The sequence below is a fragment of the Ascaphus truei genome, chromosome 14, assembly GCF_040206685.1.
Source record: "Ascaphus truei isolate aAscTru1 chromosome 14, aAscTru1.hap1, whole genome shotgun sequence".
Lineage (NCBI taxonomy): Eukaryota > Metazoa > Chordata > Amphibia > Anura > Ascaphidae > Ascaphus > Ascaphus truei.
The window spans coordinates 27,930,012-27,947,442 of record NC_134496.1 but is presented as its reverse complement, the minus strand read 5'-3'; the positions used below and the strand labels follow the sequence as shown (position 1 = coordinate 27,947,442).

At 44.5% G+C, this 17,431-nt stretch overlaps 1 protein-coding gene across 1 annotated transcript; it reads right to left on the bottom strand.

Moving 5' to 3' along the window:
* Nucleotides 1-3,354: 3,354 nt before the first annotated feature.
* Nucleotides 3,355-15,896, bottom strand: SHBG (sex hormone binding globulin). The gene is made up of 8 exons (XM_075570222.1): nt 15,737-15,896; nt 12,754-12,863; nt 12,133-12,322; nt 11,658-11,825; nt 10,675-10,840; nt 9,779-9,918; nt 4,990-5,218; nt 3,355-3,870 (listed from the first exon to the last, which is right to left on the bottom strand). Exons 1-8 carry the CDS (start codon nt 15,839-15,841, stop codon nt 3,743-3,745), a joined length of 1,236 nt encoding a protein of 411 aa, XP_075426337.1. The 5' UTR covers nt 15,842-15,896; the 3' UTR covers nt 3,355-3,742.
* Nucleotides 15,897-17,431: the final 1,535 nt, after the last annotated feature.

Genomic DNA, 17,431 nt, shown 5'->3' with positions numbered 1-17,431 from the left:
ATCCTCTTCAAGTGTGAGGGTAAGCTGCCAATATATCAATCATACTATGAATGTACAGAAATAATAAAAAAAAGTGTAAACACTTCCCCGCTCGTGCTTGCAAAATTATGCAGGACACCCTGTGCTCATGCTTGGAGAGTTGGTGATGTCACCGCTCTCAGTGGCAGCGTGGACGCAGCCTAATTTTGCAAGAGCGAGCTGTTGAAGTATGTAAGTATTTAGGCTGCGCTTATAGTGCCGGCGACGCAACGTCGCCCGAAAACAAATGCATTGGCGCCGCCGCGTGCGCTTATAGTAAGCGTGACGTGGCGACGCGATTTTTTGAAGCTGGCAATATTTGATTTTTAAGGGGCTGTCGCCTCATATGACAGCCCCTGAACCAATCAATGGCCTGGTCGCCCACGCCGCCGCCGCAAAGCGAAATACAACTTTCGCTAGCGGCGACGGGTGACGTCGCGGGCACTATATGCGCGGCCTTAGACATATTTGTATTTACATTGTATACCGTTTAATAAAGGGTTTTTTTTCATGGGATTTTGATTACATCAGGCAGGGGGGCCCGAGAAATTTCATGGATAAAAAGGGGGGCTCGGCATAAAAAGTTTGCTCACCCCTGTCCTAATCCAGTGATTGGTCTCTGGGATTTAAGTGACTTTGTTGCTAACTAGTGTATTTTTATTAATTAATAAGCGGTATATAATTTCTGCTGCATTAAAATATGTGCATTATCTATGGAGCATAAACTTCTTTGTTCTTTGTACAAACCATTTTTTCTGGATCTGGTTGGTCTCTTTTAGGATCTGCTTTGACTCCTGTGATTATTCCTTTTCCCTGTGAAAATCCTGTTGGTACTTGATACTGTATATTTTCACTTAATGGGACTATTTATGGTCTTGACACTAAATGTTTGCTACACATGATTTATAGTATCTAAATTGTAAGTTTATACAGTATGTTTTCAATTAAATCACTTGTCTCACATTTGCACTAATATAGTATTGCATTTGTGTTTATATGGTCACAGGATACAGAGCCCAAAATAAAAAATAATAATAATAAATTATACGCACACCCCTCCCTGAGAAAGATTTCATTTTGTGGATCGAAACGTTGGATTTGTGTGACTTACTGCTAAATACAGGTTTTTGGACCTTACTGCTGAGTGCTGTCTTTTTTTTTTATCATCACTACTGGTGGTAAAGTATTATATATATATATATATATATATTTCACATGGTTGGCGCAATATGTAAATAAACTGTGTACATACATAACACTGATGACATGACTAACGGGCTTAAAGATAAGACATTCGATATTGTGTAAAAAAAAAAGCTTTTGTCTGCCATGGTCAGGTTAAAATTATTTAAAAATACATAGAATTGTCGTTCATTAAAAAAAAATTGGCTCCATTTAACTAACTCCTTCAGTGCTGTAGGGTCTTTCCATCTCGGTGTCCTCGGTAACCCTCCTCCAGAGGTTACGGCGTTGTCAACGGAAGGGATTTACACTTAGTTAACCAGCATAGTGCCATGACATACAGGTTACACTATATGAGCCACCGGCGTGTCCCCCCTCATGCTGTACACCCATAGGGTGACATACATTTGTATCAACCCCATATTCTGTGTTTGCTTCCCGTATCCTAAACGAGCATCGTTTTGCTCCTGTTTAAGTGCAGTGTCTCCCAACCTTTTCTATATTTTGCACCGCGATAGAAAATATTTGTTCTGCGAACCCCTAATTAATAAATATTATTTCTGACTCGTCACACTATCGCTAACAAAACTGTGTGACCGATCCCAGGCAGTATAGTGTCCTGAGCTCGTGGGGAACACACGCGTAATAAGGCTCCAACCTGCACCTCAGTATGCAGACAGCATGGTTCCTTTAGCGGTCACTCAGTGGGGAACTTCCCAGGTCACGTCCCACAATGCCTTGCTGCTATGGGTGCAAAGCATTATGGGGGGAGACTTTGCAGTCTCCTGCTGTAATTGACAGCAAAACCCTCCCCCAGCCCCCCCCTCACCCAAACGTGCAATCTGGGGCCTTACCGATTGTGCAATCCCCACACGGGCTCAGGAACCCACTATACTGCCTGAGATCCGCCATTATAGATTTTGTTTGGTCAACCCCATGGAGAAGCCTCACGCTCTCCCTGTTGGAAACAATCGAGTTAGTGTGATCCGGGATTATTTGTTTATTTGATTTGTCTTATAACTTTATTGTATTAACCTCTCTGGCATCAAATCTTTTTGCAAAATGTTCTAATTACTTATGATGCCAATTCTGCTTAGCTCGTTAGCTGCCAAAGCAGACTGCCATGCACCATAATAGTATGCAAAACTGGCCCCGGTGGCTGATTATTTGGGGGACTTTTTTGTTCTTTATTTAATACGGTTTGTGGTCCTAGTATTTTATGATCACTAGAATAAGCGGTAGCTCAGTCGTTGCTAATGATAAAATATGATGATTGGAAGGGTTATTAGGACACTGAATGAATGCCCCTCGACCTAAGACCACTTTTAATCTTATCTGAACATCTATGGTCCCTCAACGTCCGGGTTCCCCCAGATATTTGTAGTTTTGATGTGCCACTTGACACCAGACCCCTCCCCACCCTACAAACATGGAAGCAGGACCACCAATAAAAGGGCACAGCCTCATTGGTCATCAGGCCGAGCCTTGACCCATCACCACATTTTGTCCAGCATATTGGGAGACCCCCCCCCCCCCTCCCAGTTCATGTAAAAAGAATGCTCCATTAAATTTGAAAAACAGTTACATTTACAAATCCCGAAACACTGTTAAAAATGAAGACATTAAATGCTAGAGTGCTCTCAATCCCGGCAGGCAGCGGAGGGAGGCTCAGCGCACCAAACTCACAAGTAGCAGCAGCTACCAACTGCCAGTCAGGACCCGGAGCCCCACCCAATGATTAGGGCTCCTGAATAACTTCCCCCCATGGTACAAAATGAGGGCCCTCAGACTTTCCCGGTCATTTAGGATCCCCTCCCCCCTACTCAACACACCAGGGCCAGGGTGGTGTCCAGTATTTGTCCTGACAATCTGATCTTACGCTGAAGCAAAAGGATATACAGTGGGAGATAGGACCCCACAAAGTCCGGAGTTTTTAAGCATTCATTATGGCAAATCTCAGAAGCCACTGATCCTATCCGTAAAAAGAACCCTTAGAACAAGGAAGACAACTCACCAATTACGCGGCAGAACCCAAGTAAGGTAGAAGCAATACCCTTAATGGCCAAGTAGTGGTTAGAAAGAGTGTGAGCTTCCTGAACCACTAAGGTTCTGATGCGTGCAGATCTTTCAGTAAGAGAAGAATGTAGCATGTGCGCTTTGTAAGTTCTATTTATTTATTTTACCAGAAGTACATATACAGTGTCACACAGTCTCTGAGCCTCGGAGACACCCTAATGTCTTAGGGCACAATATATTTCAGTTTTTACACTATATTTAAAGCAAAACCGTTTATTTAAAAAATGATGTTCTGTATCTAGCAGAAAGCCTTCCTAACATACCATTCTTACCGCAGAAAACGGCATTGTGATAACCACGGAACGTTCGGCAACATATTAAAACCCTTCGCACAATTTAAGCGCGTTACTGAGCGCAGAACGTTGGTAAAATGTTATATCATACAGCTATTACGTATTCGGGTTACATCTTGACATGCATATTAAAAATAATTAATAAGAGCGTTGTTTTTAGCAGCCTTATCAGGTTATATCCCCTGGGGACAGCTGTGGCTACGGACATGATGATGTTTGTACATGGCCGCGTCCAGGTCTACGGATATTCCTTGGAGAGTTATTCTCAGGCACCCGGAGAAATACGAGCCAGAGGGATGATCTAGAAAACCAAATCACAGCAGAAAACAAAACGTCAGCTCTTCTGCGTTCTCACGGTGGCGCTGGAAATGTTCATGGTTTACCGTAAAGGTTTCTGAATGTTTGGTATATATATATATATACAAATACAACTGTATGCTCATCTGCATGTCTTATGAGCATACAGTTGTATTTGCATATTTGCTTTCCTGTGGAGGGTTTTTGTCACTTTTTTTACTCACCATAACTTAACTCAGTATTATGGTATATATATACATATACATATACATATATATTCTACATATACACATACATACACATTATATTATATATGCTCCTGACAACATTTACCGAGAGAGGTGCGTCTGTACACCTGTGTATCACCCCATACAAAGAGCTGCCTTTATTCAACCATTGCAGTTACAAAAGGGGCCAAAAGCTTGTAACACCTCAAGTGCATCACAACGTTATCCTCTGTGTGGAAGTCACTTGTTACATTTCCCTGCTGCAAAAGAACTGCACCAGATGTATCAATAGAAACAACATCTTCCTAATTATCTCCTTATGTTTGCACCAGGGAAAATAATACACCCCACAAACTATATACCCCTTCAATCATACACCCCACAAGTCATACACCATACAAACTATATACCCCTTCAATCATACACCCCACAAACTATATACCCCTTCAATCATACACCACACAAACTATATACCCCTTCAATCATACACCCCACAAGTCATACACCACACAAACTATATACCCCTTCAATCATACACCCCACAAACTATATACCCCTTAAATCATACATCCCACAAACTATATACCCCTTCTATCATACACCACACAAACTATATACCCCTTCAATCATACACCCCACAAGTCATACACCCGACAAGTCATACACCACACAAACTATATACCAGTTAAATCATACACCCCACAAACTAGAAATCATAAACCCCACAAATCATAAATCCACCCCCCCCTCCCTCCCATACATTACTCCTTGTTTGCGGAGTACTGCAGTCAGGAGTGTTTAGATTTACCATGAACACACGACACACACACGACACACGACACACGACACACGACACACGACACACGACACACGACACACACGACACACACACGTACCTGGAAGGCCTCCCACAGAAATGTGAGCCGTGGGCTCCAGCCACACGTCTTCCAAGTTCTTGACGTCACCGGGGTTAATGTCCCAGGCTGACTGCGTCCCCGCCGCGCTCATCTCAATCTTATTGTTTAGCACCAGGACGTCCACAGACTGCCAGCGCCCAAGGCAAAAATCAGCCGCCGCGAACGGCACTGAACCTATCCCTTTACCGAGGAGGGTTACCACCAGCGCCTGGGAACCGTCACACACACAGGACACATTACACACAGAGATACACCCAAGTGTACTGGTACTGAAGGGTACAGAGTATCAATATTATCTAGAAACATAATACAACTGCTTTTTATTTAAATGCCCAGAGTACCGCTACTCTCTCATTTACATACCCAGCGTACCGCTACTCTCTCATTTACATACCCAGCGTACCGCTACTCTCTCATTTACATACCCAGCGTACCGCTACTTTCTCATTTACATACCCAGCGTACCGCTACTCTCTCATTTACATACCCAGAGTACCGCTACTCTCTCATTTACATACCCAGAGTACCGCTACTCTCTCATTTACATACCCAGAGTACCGCTACTCTCTCATTTACATACCCAGAGTACCGCTACTCTCTCATTTACATACCCAGAGCACCGCTACTCTCTCATTTACATACCCAGAGTACCGCTACTCTCTCATTTACATGCCCAGAGTACCGCTACTCTCTCATTTACATACCCAGAGTACCGCTACTCTCTCATTTACATACCCAGAGTACCGCTACTCTCTCATTTACATATCCAGAGTACCGCTACTCTCTCATTTACATACCCAGAGTACCGCTACTCTCTCATTTACATGCCCAGAGTACCGCTACTCTCTCATTTACATACCCAGAGCACCGCTACTCTCTCATTTACATACCCAGAGTACCGCTACTCTCTCATTTACATACCCAGAGTACCGCTACTCTCTCATTTACATGCCCAGAGTACCGCTACTCTCTCATTTACATACCCAGAGTACCGCTACTCTCTCATTTACATACCCAGAGTACCGCTACTCTCTCATTTACATATCCAGAGTACCGCTACTCTCTCATTTACATACCCAGAGTACCGCTACTCTCTCATTTACATACCCAGCGTACCGCTACTCTCTCATTTACATACCCAGAGTACCGCTACTTTCTTCTTTCCATACCCAGAGTACCGCTACTCTCTCATTTACATACCCAGAGTACCGCTACTCTCTCATTTACATACCCAGAGTAACGCTACTCTCTCATTTACATACCCAGAGTACCGCTACTCTCTCATTTACATACCCAGAGTACCGCTACTCTCTCATTTACATACCCAGAGTACCGCTACTCTCTCATTTACATACCCAGAGTACCGCTACTCTCTCATTTACATACCCAGAGTACCGCTACTCTCTCATTTACATGCCCAGAGTACCGCTACTCTCTCATTTACATGCCCAGAGTACCGCTACTCTCTCATTTACATGCCCAGAGTACCGCTACTCTCTCATTTACATACCCAGAGTACCGCTACTCTCTCATTTACATACCCAGAGTACCGCTACTCTCTCATTTACATACCCAGAGTACCGCTACTCTCTCATTTACATACCCAGAGTACCGCTACTCTCTCATTTACATACCCAGAGTACCGCTACTCTCTCATTCACATACCCAGAGTACCGCTACTCTCTCATTTACATACCCAGAGTACCGCTACTCTCTCATTTACATACCCAGCGTACCGCTACTCTCATTTACATACCCAGAGTACCGCTACTCTCTCATTTACATACCCAGAGTACCGCTACTCTCTCATTTACATACCCAGAGTACCGCTACTCTCTCATTTACATACCCAGAGTACCGCTACTCTCTCATTCACATACCCAGAGTACCGCTACTCTCTCATTCACATACCCAGAGTACCGCTACTCTCTCATTTACATACCCAGAGTACCGCTACTCTCTCATTTACATACCCAGCGTACTTTCTCATTTACATACCCAGAGTACCGCTACTCTCTCATTTACATACCCAGCGTACCGCTACTCTCTCATTTACATACCCAGAGTACCGCTACTTTCTCATTTACATACCCAGAGTACCGCTACTCTCTCATTTACATACCCAGAGTACCGCTACTCTCTCATTTACATACCCAGAGTACCACTACTCTCTCATTTACATACCCAGAGTACCGCTACTCTCTCATTTACATACCCAGAGTACCACTACTCTCTCATTTACATACCCAGAGTACCGCTACTCTCTCATTTACATACCCAGAGTACCGCTACTCTCTCATTCACATACCCAGAGTACCGCTACTCTCTCATTTACATACCCAGAGTACCGCTACTCTCTCATTTACATACCCAGCGTACCGCTACTCTCATTTACATACCCAGAGTACCGCTACTCTCTCATTTACATACCCAGAGTACCGCTACTCTCTCATTTACATACCCAGAGTACCGCTACTCTCTCATTTACATACCCAGAGTACCGCTACTCTCTCATTCACATACCCAGAGTACCGCTACTCTCTCATTCACATACCCAGAGTACCGCTACTCTCTCATTTACATACCCAGAGTACCGCTACTCTCTCATTTACATACCCAGCGTACTTTCTCATTTACATACCCAGAGTACCGCTACTCTCTCATTTACATACCCAGCGTACCGCTACTCTCTCATTTACATACCCAGCGTACCGCTACTCTCTCATTTACATACCCAGAGTACCGCTACTTTCTCATTTACATACCCAGAGTACCGCTACTCTCTCATTTACATACCCAGAGTACCGCTACTCTCTCATTTACATACCCAGAGTACCACTACTCTCTCATTTACATACCCAGAGTACCGCTACTCTCTCATTTACATACCCAGAGTACCGCTACTCTCTCATTTACATACCCAGAGTACCGCTACTCTCTCATTTACATGCCCAGAGGACCGCTACTCTCTCATTTACATGCCCAGAGTACCGCTACTCTCTCATTCACATACCCAGCGTACCGCTACTCTCTCATTTACATACCCAGAGTACCGCTACTCTCTCATTTACATACCCAGAGTACCGCTACTCTCTCATTTACATACCCAGAGTACCGCTACTCTCTCATTTACCTACCCAGAGTACCGCTACTCTCTCATTTACATGCCCAGAGTACCGCTACTCTCTCATTTACATACCCAGAGTACCGCTACTTTCTCATTTACATACCCAGAGTACCGCTACTCTCTCATTTACATGCCCAGAGTACCGCTACTCTCTCATTTACCTACCCAGAGTACCGCTACTCTCTCATTTACATACCCAGAGTACCGCTACTCTCTCATTCACATACCAAGAGTACCGCTACTCTCTCATTTACATACCCAGAGTACCGCTACTCTCTCATTTACATACCCAGAGTACCGCTACTCTCTCATTTACATACCCAGAGTACCGCTACTCTCTCATTTACATGCCCAGAGGACCGCTACTCTCTCATTTACATGCCCAGAGTACCGCTACTCTCTCATTCACATACCCAGCGTACCGCTACTCTCTCATTTACATACCCAGAGTACCGCTACTCTCTCATTTACATACCCAGAGTACCGCTACTCTCTCATTTACATACCCAGAGTACCGCTACTCTCTCATTTACCTACCCAGAGTACCGCTACTCTCTCATTTACATGCCCAGAGTACCGCTACTCTCTCATTTACATACCCAGAGTACCGCTACTTTCTCATTTACATACCCAGAGTACCGCTACTCTCTCATTTACATGCCCAGAGTACCGCTACTCTCTCATTTACCTACCCAGAGTACCGCTACTCTCTCATTTACATACCCAGAGTACCGCTACTCTCTCATTCACATACCAAGAGTACCGCTACTCTCTCATTTACATACCCAGAGTACCGCTACTCTCTCATTTACATACCCAGAGTACCGCTACTCTCTCATTTACATACCCAGAGTACCGCTACTCTCTCATTTACATGCCCAGAGGACCGCTACTCTCTCATTTACATGCCCAGAGTACCGCTACTCTCTCATTCACATACCCAGCGTACCGCTACTCTCTCATTTACATACCCAGAGTACCGCTACTCTCTCATTTACATACCCAGAGTACCGCTACTCTCTCATTTACATACCCAGAGTACCGCTACTCTCTCATTTACCTACCCAGAGTACCGCTACTCTCTCATTTACATGCCCAGAGTACCGCTACTCTCTCATTTACATACCCAGAGTACCGCTACTTTCTCATTTACATACCCAGAGTACCGCTACTCTCTCATTTACATGCCCAGAGTACCGCTACTCTCTCATTTACCTACCCAGAGTACCGCTACTCTCTCATTTACATACCCAGAGTACCGCTACTCTCTCATTCACATACCAAGAGTACCGCTACTCTCTCATTTACATACCCAGAGTACCGCTACTCTCTCATTTACATACCCAGAGTACCGCTACTCTCTCATTTACATACCCAGAGTACCGCTACTCTCTCATTTACAAACCCAGAGTACCGCTACTCTCTAATTTACATACCCAGAGTACCGCTACTCTCTCAGGGAGGGAGAGGAGGGAGAGGGGGGGGGAGGAGGGAAGGAGAGGGGGGGGGGGAGGGGGAGGAGGGAAGGAGAGGGGGGGGGAGGAGGGAGGGGAGAGAAAGAAACAAACAAACCAAAAAACAACAACAACAACAACAACAACAACAACAACAACCAGCACACACACTGGGATCATATTTCACCTGTTTCTGCCGGTCCAGGGCAATCATAAATGCTGTGACATTGTCCGGCCCGTTTACAGCCAGCAGAACCCCGCCGTCCTCCATGGGTCTGAATGAGACTCTGACCGACAGCCTCCACGTGTCGTCCACTGTGTGAAACACTGCGACACCCACGGAAAGCCAGGTTAGGGCCGGTGTGGGAAAAATACAAAAAAAAAAAAACAATTCTCGGCTTTGGTGAGTTTGGGATGAAAATATGGGAGGGGGGGAAATATTTTCAGGGAGAAAGTTGTACAATATCAGAGACACACTGCCGGCCCATCTAGAAGAAATACAAAGGTCTGTGTTCATATAAGACACAGTCTGCCGTCTGTGAATCTTGTAGGGACCTACTGTGTGTACTTCGCCTCTTAAACAGCTTTTTTGTAGCACAATTACCCAGCGAAAATGTGCGGCTGTAAACGAACTTCAAATTCTGCACCAGTAGCGTAAAAAAATAAATGTGTTTTTCTGGGCCCATATAAATGGCCGCCGCTGGATGCACAGGTGTTAATGGGATTTACAAAGAAAAATTCTGTGTGCAAAAAATAAAAAAGGCGGTTTGTGTTCCCTTATAGCACTGAAAATTTGACGCACCAAAAAAAAATGTTAATATGATTTTAGTACAGAGGTCTCTGAGTACAGTTTCCTCATCTGTACATATTTAGGGGTAAATAATATAAAGGCCGAAGCCTGAAAACGGCGTGAACGTTATATATATATATATATTGGACTATATAGACCATACATATGGTTTTGTCGGCTTAGTATATAGAATAAGGCCCTTAGTGTTGGACTTGTATGTAATCATAAAGGGTCAGTGCCAGTGAAAGAGTGCAAGCTCCAGTTTCACGTCCCCTCCCTATGGCGACACTCACGGGACGGTATAAACATGGCGTGACCGTGGCCCGGGAAGTAGGAGCCGGGCTCCTCCTGTTGGAAGCAGCGCCGGTGCACATCCGTCTCCATTGCCACCTCCAGGGCTCGTGTGTCCTTCTTGACCCAGGCCCAGTTGCGCATGCATCCATCCATGGCGGGCTGCAGCTGAGCAGAGACACCACAAGCTTTATTTAGGACGCCCTTATCCCTACCCTGAGCATTTTGGGATTCATTTGGTGTGTTAACCTCCACCACTTCTCCCTGGCGGCTGTTCCATGGATCCACTACTCTTTAGTGAAGAAATACTTCCTCAAGCCTCACACACTCCAGCTTCAGATGCTGGCCTCTTATTCCACAACTTCTCCTATTCTGCACCTTATGCACTAATACTTTTCCTTCTCCCTCCTCTCTCACCTTCCCCTCTCACCCTCCTTCCCCCTTCTCCCCCGCTCTCACCTTCCACACTTCGTCCCCTCTCACCTCCCCCCCCCTCCTTCCCTCCCCACCCCTCTCTCCCCTCCCCCACCTCCTCCCCTCTCACCTCACCTCCCACACCTCCCCCTCTCCCCCTCACTTCCTCAAGCCTCACACACTCCAGCTTCAGATGCTGGCCTCTTATTCCACAACTTCTCCTATTTTGCACCTTATGCACTAATACTTTTCCTTCTCCCTCCTCTCACCTTCCCCTCTCCCCCTCCTTCCCCCTTCTCCCCCGCTCTCACCTTCCACACGTCGTCCCCTCTCACCTCCCCCCCCCTAGCTCCACCCCTCTCTCCCCTCCCCCACTCTCTACCCTCTCCCACCTCCTCCCCTCTCACCTCATCTCCTCCCCTCTCACCTCACCTCCCCTCTCACCTCCCACACCTCCCCCTCCCTCAGTTAATCTTTTAAAAGAATGTGACCTTGAGCTTCATTTTAGAGGTCATGGCATCCTTTAAATCAAAGTACTACAGTTTGCAGGAAAATCAAGTGCGACTTTTACCGGCCTGAAGAGATGGACTCGGCTGCCTGCGGGCAAGTCCCCCAAGATGATATTAAGCGTGGCGTAGGTTTGAGCACCGAGCTGCGTGCTCACATGATGCGTTAACTTCACAACAAGCTCCCCGTCCACTGTCACCTCAATAGTGTTAACGCTGCTGTCCACGGACACCTACAACGTGGATGCACATCACACCAGGAGTAAATAAGCACCAAATCTACACATCATTATTATGTACTTTCTAGAAATGCTGCAATCAGTACTGAATTCAACCCATGCATTAAATGGTTAGTCCTTCCTAGGACCAGAGAACCAAGGACCATGTCATGTTTAATAGATGACATGGAGCTGACAGACATGTGGCTTAAACGTGGCTTTGAATCGCGGAGTCAAACACGGCAGCCCCAGCAAAGGTCTGTCCGCCGTTCACACCCAACGCTCCCTAAGAACACCCAGACGGGCAGCAGCTGCGCCTCACCTTCCTCCACGTGCCGTCGCTCACGTCCGGCCCCCACTTTGAGAGTACCATCTGCCCGTGGCCATTACTCATCTGGACTTCCAGCCGCCGCTGTCGGACGCCCAACACAAACCAATTATCTTCCCCTATATCTCCGTAGAAAATGATGCCCTCCGGGTCGAAGGTTCGGAAATCAAAGGAGGACAGGTTACTGCGGGGGAAAAGAAAGGAGGCAGAGGGGCCTACATCAGCTCTGGAACCCAGCGGCGCCATTACACCGCCCAACCGGACACTATAAAAACCCTATAACCTCTGCTCCCAACAAAAGCGGAATTTAGCAGCTATTTTCCGGGTATCCGTCCAGGAATTACAGGGCAGAAAATTGGGAAAGCGCAAGCAGACAAATGTAGATGTTAAGGTGCGACTCCAGAGCACCCTGCGGAGGGCGTGCGCTTTTAAAGACAACACGTGCGCAACCTATTGTTAACCCCTTCTCTGCTAGAGAGGCCAGCAAAGAATTGGCTCTCAGTCTCTGCCGCGTTGTGCAGAGTATTTTAACGGTAGCAATTGTTGTTACTCGCAAGCGTACAATTCCATTTCCTTTTTTTTTTTTAGCGCAAAAACGGGCGTGGGAGGTCGTACCTGCGCAGGTCAGACAGCTGGAATTCCATACGTAGAATGTTCTGGGCGTCTCCCTTCCCCAGGTACAGGCTGTCTGCGGATCTCACGGGGTTTACAGCCAGACAGGAGGCCTGAAAGAGAGACAACCTGCTAACACCTTCCTTGCCAGAGGCCTGCACTGCAAGAACAATACGTCAATCAATACTGCCTGTGTTTTATTCTGATCAGCTCACTCAATCAATCACCTGTCTGCGATTTATCCTAATCAATCAGACCTCTCTCAGGATCAAGGCTTATGTTTAAAAAAAGGCATATCCCATTTTACCTAGAAACATAGAATTTTATAGCAGGTAAGAACCTCTTGGCTCAGTGTCTGCCCTTTTTCCCGTCTGCTGTAAAACCTCAGACCTTATTTAATCTTTGGCTCGCTTTCATATTTAGCCTTATGTCTGTCCCAGGAATGTTGGAATTCTCTTATTGTATTAGCCCCTACCACCTCTGCTGGGAGGCGATTCCACAAAACCACCACCCTTTCTGTAAAGAAGTACTTCCTCACATTTGGCTATGTGTAACATCTTAAAGTGTCACATCTATAGTGTCTGGCAGAGTTAATTTTGGAGTTGAATTTGGAGGTGAAGATTTGAGGAAGATTTGGACTCTACACAACAACAACTTTGAAACTGTGAGAAATTAACTTTCCAAAAGCTGTGATTATTTGTACTCTTTCTATCCCCCAGTACCTGGGAAGTCTCTCCTCCTGCATCTCACTATGCCCTCCCTACGGCTTTTGCTGTTTACTAGTTTCCTCACTCCTTTGTGAATGTCTCTGCTCTCTCCAACTTCCCCACTCCCCACTGCACCATTATTTATACACCTCTCTCCCAACAATTTCTTTACCCCTCAATAAAAAACCCCCACACAAATCCTCTATTCACACCCTCTACTCCTTCCTGCTGCTGGGGATCTCCCCTAAGCCTGAAGCCAGACATACACACCTGATCTCACCCACGCCTCCCTGTCATCTCTTCCACTGTAAAGTGTGTAAACCCTCTCATTTTAATACGGACTAACCTTAAAACTTGCCCCACAAATCAAGCATCCCAACAGCCTGCACTCATGGTTACTGTCCCACACTCAGTCACTCCTACCACCCATTGTGACCAAGCACTGCCATCTACAGCACTTATTCCCTTACCTACTGTCTCTGTAAGTTCCCCATCAAACCCCTTACATTGTAAGCTCTTCGGGGCAGGGATTTCCTTTCCTTTTGTCTTATTTTGCTGCACTTATTGTATTATTATAATTCACTTTACTGTATTCTTTGTGAAGCGCTGAGTACACATTTGGCACAATATAAAGACATTCAATACAATTTCCCCATATCCTGTCACCCTCAGTGAATGACCTCTTGTTCTGTGCGCACACACCCACACAGACACACAATTAGATCAAAATAAACACACATGAGAAAGATACACAGACAAATAATGACACAGATAGATAGTTCAAGTGAGAGAGATGAGAAAGATACAATCTGGAATAATCTCAGGTGTAGGTTATTTAGCACAACTTCTTGGCCCAGAAACATGTTTGGTGCAGTTATTTGGAGATCACGGTTTGTTCCCCTTCATGTTCTGTAGCTTGCGATCCCTTCCCCTGAACCAAAAATAGCTGCATAATAGTTTTGTCACTGAAACCTTCTCATATCTGCGCTGAACGTAAATAATTCAACAATTCCAGGTTCTTTCCATTTTATGCAATCAACAGACCTCATAGAATGCAGATTTGAATGGAGAAATAGAAGCTTATGCACCAACGTTATATTTGAACTATGTTTATGCATACAAATATCAGTGCTACAAAGTCATAGAAACCCCCATAAAAAGTGTGTGCCGTATGTAGGAAGGTCGGTTTATGGCTTCATAAATACGACAAAATGTATTGTTTTGAAATGATTTTTGATGCATCGCGTCATGTTGAAGACCTGATTGATGCAATTAAAACTAAAACAGAATTCTATGTATATTTTATGTATAACTAGTGTTAGTAAATATAAATGATTAGTGCAATATTATTTATAATATAATAGCCCGAGGAAAGGGCCAGGGGCCCTGAAACGTGAGGAATTTTGTGTCAATTCACTTTTTTCTGATGATGCTGTTTTTGTATTATTATTATTATTGGATTTAGATTAAAATAATAACTTTTGCATAAATTTGCTTGATTTAACTTTTGAGTGCCGGTCCAAAACACTTCTTGGACTTTATTTATAACAGCCACACTGTAAAAATAATACATTTTGTTACCTATTTAATTAAACATCCTCGCTACATCAAATACATTTTTGCATTGATACATAGCAACTTAATTCTGCGCCAACATGAATATTTTTTTTCCTCAGGGATTACGCCAAATTGCACTTGGTAGACAATTTTGAGACAGTTTTTCCTTTTTTTGGTGCACAGAAGTATTCTTTTGACTACATCCCATTACATCTGTACGCTCAGCGCCCACCACTTCTGTGCAGCAAAAAATAATGAAAAAAAACTAATTTTTAAAGACATTTAAAGTTGGTACAGATTTCCGTGCGCCTGAAAGGCCGTTTGCGACGCTTCGTACACAGGCCTCCCCATATGTGTACAAGCAGAAAAAGATCTCAGCTAATTAGATTGTACGCTCTTCGGGACAGGGACCCCTTTTCCTAAGTGTCACTTATGTCTGAAAGTGCTTCTTCCCATTATGTGTTATTTGTATTATTAGTTATTTATATGATTATCATGTGTATTACTGCTGTTAAACGGTGTGTGCATTAATGGCGTTATATAAATAAAGACATACATATACATACATACATACATATATTCTGAAACCATCAAATGATAATAAGCTTGTATTCTGCATTCTGTTCCCATGTGTGCAAGGAATAACATATATATATATATATATATATATATATATATATATATATTTAATATCTACATCTAATAAAATGAAATAATGTTACCTGCTTTGGGATGGGCTGGTCTTGTTCCAACGGACTGCTTGCTATAAAGTCTTCATATAAAAACAGTAAGATGAAAGGCAATGCGGTCCGGCTCAGGAAACCCATGTTTAGAGATATCTTTCTCCCGATGATGAACTCTTTGTGTTGTGAATAGTCACTACATGTTCCCCATCCTAAATACAGAAATAGGAGGGAGGGGGTGGAGAGGGGTGGAGGTTACATTTCATCACTGCCCGACCTTGGCATCTACCACAACACGTTCTGCTATTTGGTCTTCCTACCTCACTGTGACCCTGCTAACGTGTTACAAGGATTTGAAAAGCAGATCTGTAACCAGCACTGCGCTTATTTTAAAATTTTTACATGTCTTCTCTTGATCGTATTATCCACCATGAAGCCTTCCAGATGCTTTCTGCTTTGGGAAACCGTTGATATATTCCGATTGACTCTTCCAGTGTCTGCGAGTGCAGAATACATCACCGACGCAGAAGTGTCTTCGATGGTTGTGACTGTCACGGAGAGTCCTTATGTTTCCATCCTTTTGTCCCCCATTGCAGACGACACAAACCATTCATGCGAACAAACTACTCCACTTTTCAGACACAAGTTTCTTGTGTCTGACTCAGAAAGAACAAGTTGTTTAATTTGGGTTTAGCTGCTCGGTTGTAGGATTTCAGGTCCTCATATATGCTTGTCTATTCACTTTTCTTACATAGGATGGTGCCTGCGTCTTCCAGCTTGAGGGGCTAAATGCTTGGTTACAGTGGTTTATAGGAGTGGAGACCCCGAGTTGAACTGCTGAGTACAGTATATGGCCGCTTTATGTCCCACTGGTGATTTACAGAGCATGTTAGACCAAAGTGTACTAATGGCAATGACATGTTTAATGCAGCAATACTACTTTCCAACAGTTTTTATGATTCTATATTCTTACCTAAACTGGCATAGATTTCATATTTTGTTACTTTAAGGGGTCAATCCCACATGGAAATAGAAACTATATTAGAAAACTAAAAGTATTCCCTTTAATATATGCACTCGACCTCAAGGCTGCAGTGTTACATGTTCTATTCTCATTGCACAAGCTGCCTCTACGGTCCCCGTTTTTCATCACGTCCTGTAGGGTGAAATCCTTTAGTCCCCTTCTGGAGAAATGTTGATGCAAATGAGATTTGTGGGACCCGTGCAAACAGCCCAAGATTGATCACTGCATGTTTGGAGACTCTGCTGCCTTGGTAAAGGAAGCAATCCATACTGTACATTCTGCCATAATAGTTGTGCTGTTTCACTGGAGTAATTAGCAAGGCTATTACTCCGAACACAGATGGTAAATTCGTGAAGATACTCTATTACTTAGCCACAGATGCACTAAACTTTCTTAAGTCTGGGCTCATAAAGGGACGTTACCTAAATCAGGATCTGACGTTATGTTCCCTGGAGGTTACCGAGAATCCTCAAAGCCAATTGTATGCAACAAAAAAACCAATGCCCCAGCTACAGCTCATTAGCATAGGTTTACCGCCACATTATTGTAGAAGCGCATTCAGGGCTCCAACAGGAATCACTGGGCCCAGGACAAAAATAAGCACCCCCCCCCCCCCAGGTATGGGGGTGGTTTAAGGACCTAATGGAACTGGGGGGATATAAGGATGCGATGGGCCGGAGGGGTGGGTGTGTGTGAGGGGGTGATGGGAA

Coding starts and splice junctions, on each gene's coding strand:
- SHBG (XM_075570222.1), bottom strand. CDS start 15,841: ATGGGTTTCCTGAGCCGGACCGCATTGCCTTTCATCTTACTGTTTTTA. Junction 10,841..11,657: donor GAGTCCATCTCTTCAGGCCG/GTAAAAGTCGCA, acceptor GTCTCTGCTCAG/CTGCAGCCCGCCATGGATGG. Junction 5,219..9,778: donor CCCTGGACCGGCAGAAACAG/GTGAAATATGAT, acceptor GACGGTTCCCAG/GCGCTGGTGGTAACCCTCCT.